The sequence below is a fragment of the Aquarana catesbeiana genome, linkage group LG01, assembly GCF_042186555.1.
Source record: "Aquarana catesbeiana isolate 2022-GZ linkage group LG01, ASM4218655v1, whole genome shotgun sequence".
NCBI lineage: Eukaryota > Metazoa > Chordata > Amphibia > Anura > Ranidae > Aquarana > Aquarana catesbeiana.
This window is the reverse complement of record NC_133324.1, coordinates 674,458,618-674,467,684: the sequence shown is the minus strand read 5'-3', so window position 1 is coordinate 674,467,684 and position 9,067 is coordinate 674,458,618. Positions and strand designations below refer to the sequence as shown.

Sequence of the window (9,067 nt, the reverse complement as noted above, 5' to 3'; positions counted from 1 at the left end):
CATCTATGTAAAAGTATATCATGCATTTACATATCGTAAGCATGTAAAATGCATGTTCTCAGATGCATATTTTTTGATCTTTGGTTATGGATTTGAGCACAGACCATGTTTAAAGTGGTAGTTAAGTCACTGTAATACATACCATCCCCTCTGTTAGCTAACATTATCTGTCCTAGTGTCTGTGCTGAAAAAAAAATGCAGATTATACCTTATATTAGAGCGTCTCTGGCGCTCACTTGACTCCTCGGCTCTCTCCTCTCCCCAGCTGACAGCTGAAGGGGGGGGGGGGGGTGAGAACTTCCTCTGATTCCTCTGACGTCATTCAGGGAGAAGAGAGAGTTGAGCGGTCATGTGAGCACCAGGAGACACGCTGATATAAGGTATAAGCAGCATTTTTGTGTTCAGCACAGACACTAGTACAGATAATGTTAGATAACAGAGGGGATGGTATGTTTGCAATACAGTTATTACAGCAGCAGGAAGAGAAAGGGCAGGCAGCATAGTGGCACAGACTAGCTGACAGGAAGGGAGGGGAGGGGGGAAAGGACAGAGCAGGGCTGTGGCTGACAGGCATATAAACTGACCATGTTGTCAGGGCTTAGCAGCCATGATAAACCGTGGTCAGTTTAAAGAGAGGAGGGCAGAACCAGGCAGGGTCAGCCAAGTATTTCAGGTGATAGAAAGAGCCAAATTACACAGCACAAGCACTGTGCTGTTATGCATGCTTTAAGGGAACAGGGTCACTTTTTTTGGGGGGGGGGGGGGTTACAAACACTTTAAGCACCTGTGTGCATGTCCCTATTTAAAAGACTACACCTGCATTCAGGTCTGTAAAAAAATGCTTTGAAATGCCTTTTTTGAGCATGTGCATGTTGGACACATTGTTGTGCTGTAGTGTTGTTCAGGAACAGGCAGAAATTGGGAAATCATGTAGCACCGACAGCAAATTAAATACTAAATGCTTGATCTCCTGTGATATCACACTTTAGCCAACATACCTGAAGTGGTTTGCCAGTTTACTGAGCCTAGGTTCACATCGGAGCGATTTGTCATGCGATTTGAGAGATCAAATCGCATGACAAGTTGCAGCCTATTGGAGGCAATGACACTGTTCCAAACGGTGCAACACCGATTTTGCGGTGCCGCACTGATTTGCAAAAGTGGTTCGTGCACTACTTTTGCCGATTTCAGGTGCGACTTCAATAGACATCTGTGCATGAAGCCACACAGATGTCTATCAAGTAGCACCTGAAATCGCGCTGACCTTGCTACTTTGAAATCGCGCTACTTCAAGTGAAGTGGGCAGGATTTCAAAGTAGCATCAATGTGAACCAGGGCTCCATTAATTCAGGCAGAAACATCTGTAAATTCTACATTGTCAACTAAATGTCTAAAATGTGTGTCAAATCATACTGACAGCACAAACCAAAAGCTGTGTCCCTAAACCATTTAACTCGATAAGAGTTGTAGCTAATTAACTCTGCACGATATTTACACAGGAATAAAAAGCTCAAACATAAACAAATTTGACAAGAAAAAAAAAGTTCAAACATTAAGAAACAGCTGGTGTAAAGAGAACAATAACAGATTTTAATATTTAGACTGTCTACGCAAATCTCAAAAGGCAGTTAACCTAATTCCCTCTAAAATAATGGTTTGTTTACACAAGCAGATTAAAAAAATCAAACTCCTATAATTTAGCATTCATTTCATCGATTTTATTCTTGAAGTTAGAAATATTACATTTTTATTTTTTTTTTACAGAGTTTTGACTTGTTCACATAAAAAGATTTTATAAAAATATATAAAACATGAATTACACTGGCAGATATCTATTGTTCATGGATACACATACCAACAATTCTCAATGCTCTCTTAGACGCTGACATTCATTTTGTCAAGCTGATCAGGAAATTATGGCTTTATATAGTTACTTACAGTGGGCACTTGAGCTTATTTTCTGCTAATGCACCCAGGGTACGATGAACCTGCAAATTAATATGTGCATATGCTTCACTTTCTGCAGGCAGCAGTGCAACCTAATCCAACCCAGTCCCCACCTTATATGGTGCAACATGTTAACAGGATCCCGCTCCTGCAGCCGCTTGGGGATCCGCTACCTCTGTGTAGGGCAACTTACCTTACAAGATGAAAATTCTTTTGTAAAGTGAACAGTCTATTTGCCTTTAGTAAAACAGCATCTTTAAAGCTGAGTTCACATTATTACAAATTGGATGTGGGTTTCCCCGCATCCAATTCCCATGTCAGGAGATTGTGACGGGCTCTCTATGGAGCCGGTTCACACATCTCCGGAGCGGCTTGGGTGCAAATTGCACAAGAGTCCTGTGTGTCTTCTGGTCCCTTTCAGGTTCAAATTCACCCCAAAGTTTGGGCTGAAAGCTGACCTTAAACGGTGATCAGGGACGCACCAGTCCCCTGCTGTGCGCCGTTCCGTACTGCGGTGTGAACCTAGCCTAAAGGATACATTTACCAGCCATTTTTATGGTGGAACATGTAACACGTTCCCGCTCCTGCAGCCGCTTGGGGATCCGCTGCCTCTGTGTAGGGGAACTTACCTTACAAGCTGAAAATTCTCTTGTAAAGTGAACAGTCTATTTGCCTTATAATTTCAACATCTTTAAAGGATAAGTTTGTCTTCAGGAACATGTTACATGTTCCAACCATTTTTATGGTGGAACATATAACATGTTTCCGCTCCTGCAGCCACTTGGGGATCCGCTGCCTCTGTGTAGAGCAGTGGTTCTCAACCTTTCTAGTGTCGTGACCCCTTGATGAAATTTCTCAAGTTGTGGGGACCCCTAACAGTAAAATTATTTTCGTTGCTCCGTCATTGCTAGAATTTTGCTACTGCTATGAATATAAATATAAATATCTGATTTGCAGGATGTATTTTCATTCTTACAAATGTAATTAAAGCATAATGATTAAAGTGTTACTAAACCTAGGAGCCTGCATCCACTATATCTGGTCTACCACAATACACAGAACATGGAAATTAAAATATTTTAGTAAATATTAACTGCTAAATACCTTTTCTCATCAGCAGTATATAGAAGTCTTGTGACTTCTATCAGTGTCCAGCCGAGCACTGGTTAAAACTTGTAAGAGGAGTTTACTGACGCAACTATGAGACTGCAAGACCCCTGACCCTCTGTCTGGACAGTGCTGATTGGCCCTGTGCTGATCACATGCATCCTGCCAAGAAACAAACAAACTCTCCAGCAATACACACCAAACTGAGCATGTGCAGCCTGACTCCATAGACTCTGTGTTATCGGGAAATTATTAGGAGTCAGTTGAAGAAAGGGATGATCAGAGAAGACAGGATCAAACAGCCTTTATACACAATGTGGAGGATTAACCCCTTAGGTTTCACAGTGAGTATAACAAGCATGCTTTACTGCATATACAAACTGATTCTACTGTTGTGGGTTTAGGACACTTTAATCACAAAAACAATCTGTAATATATATTGTAAAATATGTATTTCTAATTAACATATAAGTTACAAATGAATAAAATGGTTAGGACTTACGTTTACTTATTTTTTAACCATTGTGTATTGAACTGTATTGTATAATCATGTGAAAAAAAAAAAAAAAAATTATATATATATATATATATATATATATATATATATATATATATATATATATATATATATATATATATATATACACACACATATACATATAAAATATATATTCCTACATAGATTTACCAGCTTTCCCTTAACCAACTCCAACACATGTTGAGAACTATATGGTTACTGGGAGCCCACCCTTGTCCATTTTTTATGATTACTGGCTCTTAGGGACCTATCTGACCAAGGATAATGGATAATGCTTATGCAGGGCATTACGGGTTCAGGTGCAAATTTTTGGCCACAAATTCTGAGTTGCGCCAAATCATGAGATCCACCTCAAATCCAAGGTTGCTCTGACCACGCCATCCCTACTTACTGTTCATTCCAGCATCAAGCACATGTGATATAATATTATTAACACTTAAGACTCCCCCATCCTGAGATCTCACCCACGTCTCTTGCCTTACACATTTACAGACAAAATTACATAAGTTAAATTTCTTCTCAAAAATCCATGTGCTCAGCCACATAGCTTGTTAAATAAATTGACATCATAGCTGACCACCACACCAAGTTCCCAGACAGTGTGAGCATGATCAACAAGCTGTTTATATGCAAATTATAAAAGCCTACTTACCTTACTAGTTACTCTGCTGCAGTCTCTCCTCTCCCAGAAGTAACATCTCGCCGGCCGCGGACGTCACTTTTGGGAGTCGTGTCTGCAGATCGGATGGATCAGATCGGGATTTGGCGACCCCTGGCAAATCGGCATTCAGACCCCGACGGGGTTGCGACCCACAGGTTGGGAACCGCTGGTGTAGGGGAACTTACCTTACAAGGTGAACATTTTCTTGTAAAGTGAACAGACTATTTGCCAACAAGAGCTTTAAAGGATAAGTTCACCTTTGGAAACATGTTACATGTTCCAGCCGTTTTTATGTTGAAACATGTAACATGTTCCCACTCGTGCAGTTGCTTGGGGATCCGCTGCCTCTGTTACAGCAGTACAGGACAGACGTTCCCCTCACCAGCTGTCACGTCAGGCTCTGCCCACACGGCTGCATCATTCATTCTCAGAGTTATGTGAATGAATGAACTAGAAGTACCGACATCCTTTTGCCGCTGACGGCTTGTAGTTCTTAATGAACTACCACAATGCTGTTGAGCACTCTGGTAGTTCATTGATTCTTCCTGTCAGTGTGAAACTGCCTGCCTGTACGGTGTATCAGCAGACAGCTTACACTGACAGTCTGCAGGAGATCTGCACGCCATCAGCTATCAGCTGATTGATGGTGCAATGCTTGCCAGGCTCCTAAAACAGAAAAATAGTAAATGCACATTTTTTTTACCTGCAAAAAAAATTGCACATTTATTGATTTTGAAGTGAACTTTTCCTTTAAGTATTATCCAAATGCAGAAATTAAAGTGGAACGTCACCCAAAAAGAACAAGTTCCACTTGTTTGCATCCTCCCCCCCTGCACTGCCACATTTGCCACTTTTTGGGGGGAAGTGGGTACCTGGTTTTGAAAGGTACCCGCTTCCATTTCTGCTCAGATTCACTGTGGTAATCTGAGCAGGATGTTCGCCCCCCCTTCCTTCACCTGCAGTCTTCTGGGACACGTTAGTCACAAGACTGCAATATACTGCTGATGAGAAAGGGTATTTAGCCGTTTATATTTGCTAAAATAATTGCATTGCGATGTTCTGTGTACTGTGGGGGACCAGATACAGTGAATGCAGAGTTCTGGGTTTAGTAACACTTTAAGTTAACTCTTAGCACTGCTTAACAGGGGACATCCAAATAGAGTATCAGGTTTTTTATTCAGTTACTGTGTGAGTTTGTAGATTGCTGATACTGTGATCACCAATACATGCTTTTTATGCTCAGCATGTGTTCTCTGAAATACATTTTTGAAAGATTTCAAGATTCAAAATACAGTAACCTATTGCATATTTCACCTTTCATAAGTTTAGATAATTTAAAACATGGAATGATGACTTGTTTTTCTGTTGGTTGTTGCACTCTGAAATTTGGCTCATGAAATAAGGGAGACCATAATAACATGTGATGCTCCCAACTATAAGCATCACAAGTAATTATCAGGCTAGAGAGTGATAATGACTGCCCAAAGCAGTCCAATCTGCTCATTACCCAGATTTTACAGCTTCTTGGACATTTCCTTTATGAGTAAGCCAGTCTTTTGTTCAAGAGCAAGGGAAGAGACTCTTTCTAGTATAGAAAGCTTTTTCCCTACCTGTCATTTTCAGAAATTTGCCATCTATGGCCACTCTAAGGCTGGCCATAGACTTTACGTATATACAAGCACAGTCTGCCCACAAGCTTACACAGTTTCAAGGGTACTAAAATGTGTGAATATAGCGGCCCCTAGGACCAACTTATGAGCAGGGAAGCAACACTTTTCTAGCCTGCCCAACTGCTAATTTGACAACGCTGGTGGGAAATCACAGACATAAGACAGTCATCTGATCAAACCTAAAACAATAACTCTCATCTTGAAGTGTAACTAAAGGCAAAACCTTGTTTTTTTAATTTTTTTAGTTCCAGATAGAGTGTAGAGGGATTTGAACACCTGTCAGATTTTTATTGCTGTCTGTGTCCCAATTAGGGAGATTCGCCCTCTTTATTTGTCCTATTTACCATTTTTATCGAAAGTGAAAGAAAATCCCAAATTTTGGGTTGACATCAAAACAGTAATAGAGGGGAAATCTTCCATGAGGACACCAATTGTGGTGACTCTGGTGACACACCTGGATTCCCCCACTTTGGGGGGGATTTCCTCACACTTTCTGTTTTGGCTATGGGACAGGAAGTGAAGGGAAATCCCAACGGAACACAGATGGCAAAAAACCCTCCCTTACTCTATCCAAAATGAAAAAAATAAGTTTTGCCTTTAGTTACACTTTAAAGAGTAACTCAACTTTTCAAAAAAGAAAAAAGGATTCCCCTCTGGGTGAACAATGTACATCGCAAAGATTTTAACAAAATTTGTTGCAGATTCCTACCGCTTTCTGCTTTTTGGTTATGCCAATGTGCATGAATGGGAGTGATTTTTTCACTATTAATTAGCTGATGAACTCGCAGTGTTCTAATAAGGAAAATTGCAGTGTCAGCATCCCTTTAGAGGTAGAAATTTATTTTTTGGGTGTATCTCAAAAAAATTACATTTTTGTTGCAGATGAGGCCTAAAATCTGACTTATGCGAAAATCAGTAAGCCAATAAACACAAGCAGGAAATGACATTTCAGAGGAAGTTCTGTACAGAAGACCTCCAGGTTGCCATATTGCATTTTACAGATAATTACATCACTGCAGTTTGAAAATTAAATATTAATTACATTCAATTACAATATGGCTTGTATAGCAATTGTATATGCAATATTATATTTATCTATGTGCTATTTTTTTCCCGCAAAAGTGGTGTTTCCCTTTAAGTCTATGGGCTATTTCAGGATCCTTAAATATTTTTTGACGTGTAGTTAGTTAAAGGATGCACAAATGTCCCCAATCATTTAAAGAGTGGCCAAGTATCTTATAATTTGTAGTATTAGAATGCTTCATGTATACTGAGCTGTACAAGAAAGCATTTACAATGAATTTACTGATTCTTTCATATAATTGGTTCATGCACAGTTACCTTTTGCAGCATGGTGGGCATTTAAATTAAATCGTCATATCTGTCATCAGCTACTTACCTAAAAAAGAGAGGAAAAAAAGAAAATTGCAAGTTAGTTTATGTCAAATAATGTACAAAAAAGTTTCACTGTCAGGTTGGTAATTTTACTATAATACATCTTTAACAACATGTATTTTTAAACATCAAAGTCATTAAAATGTGAACTATGTGCACCCTAAGAATCCATGTTCATTTGTTAGGTACACTCCAAGTCTTAAAGTAAACCCCACCTGGTCAGTGGCGCCCATCCATAGGGGGACCACAGGCGTCCCCCCCCCCAGGCAGTCACAAAAAAAAAAAATTTAAACTGGCCATTTAAAAAAAAAGAAAAATACAAAAACAGGTCCTTAAGTGCACTGTGTTCGGACTATGGGAAGCTCTATGCAATTACGAGATTGCAGATGCGGTGCTTCATTTGCAGGCTTTTGTACCGCCTTGCGGTGCTTTCCGAAGCACCAAGTAGCTTCTGCCCGGTGCCCGTAGTATCTCTTACTACGGCCGGGTGGTTTGATTGACATCTGAGTTAGATGTCACTTCCTGTTTTCTCTCTCCCATTGCGCCCAAGAGAGAGAAAACCGGAAATATGAGGAGCGGACTACTCCATCGCCACTGCCTGTGGAAGGAGACACCGCAGGAGAGGACAACACAGCAAGGTAAGTACCGCTGTGCTCCCGCGGAGAACGGGGGGGAGGTTGATGTGCCACAAGCTGCATTTGGTGGGACACAGGCAGGCTGCATTTGGTGGGACACAGGCAGGCTGCATTTGGTGGGACACAGGCAGGCTGCATTTGGTGGGACACAGGCAGGCTGCATTTGGTGGGACACAGGCAGGCTGCATTTGGTGGGACACAGGCTGCATTTGGTGGGACACAGGCTGCATTTTATGTGACACAGGCTGCATTTGATGGGACACAGGCTGCATTTGATGGGACACAGGCTGCATTTGATGGGACACAGGCTGCATTTGATGGGACACAGGCTGCATTTGATGGGAACACAGGCTGCATTTGATGGGAACACAGGCTGCATTTGATGGGAACACAGGCTGCATTTGGTGGGAACACAGGCTGCATTTGGTGGGAACACAGGCTGCATTTGGTGGGACACAGGCTGCATTTGGTGGGACACAGGCTGCATTTGGTGGGACACAGGCTGCATTTGATGTGACACAGGCTGCATGAAAGGAGGGACTCCGCTGGGGACACCTGATGGCATCTGGTGACAGGCGACGTGGCTAGTGACACGCTCAGGGCTCCCACTGATTCTGCATTATGGTGAGTTGAATGATTTCATTTTATATTACAATGTAATAATAGAAATAGTGCGCTTCAATCATCCTGACACCATAACAACCATGGTGCCGGGATGATTGAAGTGCTAACACCAGGTGTTTGGAATATCTTTATCTGCTGATTGTTAAACTTTCTAGAATACACATACTTCTATTGTTGTGTAGGATCTGGGCCTGCTGTCCCTTCATCCCTCTCTCCCTCTCCCTCCATCCCTCGTTCATCTCAGACGCTAACCGCACCACCTTAGAGCCACGCCCACTATTTTGCTGAAACCACGCCCATTTTCACCAAGTGGGAGGGATCAAAAAGGAAGGGTGGGGTCTGGCACCCCCCCATCCTAAAACTTCACCAGCCGCCACTGCACCTGGTCCTAAAATGTATCTACAATGATAGCAGTGTGGTGTGATCAAATGCTTTTAAAGGCAGAGGAGGTACCTGGAGTCTAATAAAGCCCAGGTCTTTCCATAAAGAG

The 9,067-nt window shown here is 41.6% G+C and overlaps 1 protein-coding gene across 2 annotated transcripts in view; it reads right to left on the bottom strand.

The window, feature by feature from the left end:
* Window positions 1-9,067, bottom strand: part of ANK2 (ankyrin 2) — a 793,913-nt gene that overhangs the window by 593,123 nt on the left and 191,723 nt on the right. The window contains exon 2 of one of the 2 annotated variants that reach the window (XM_073602877.1): window positions 7,265-7,322. The exons of the other annotated variant lie outside the window; for it this stretch is intronic. Within the exon in view, the coding sequence (XP_073458978.1) occupies window positions 7,265-7,285 (21 nt within the window). The 5' untranslated portion in view covers window positions 7,286-7,322. The remainder of the gene's footprint in view (window positions 1-7,264; window positions 7,323-9,067) is intronic. 2 annotated transcript variants of the gene reach the window in all.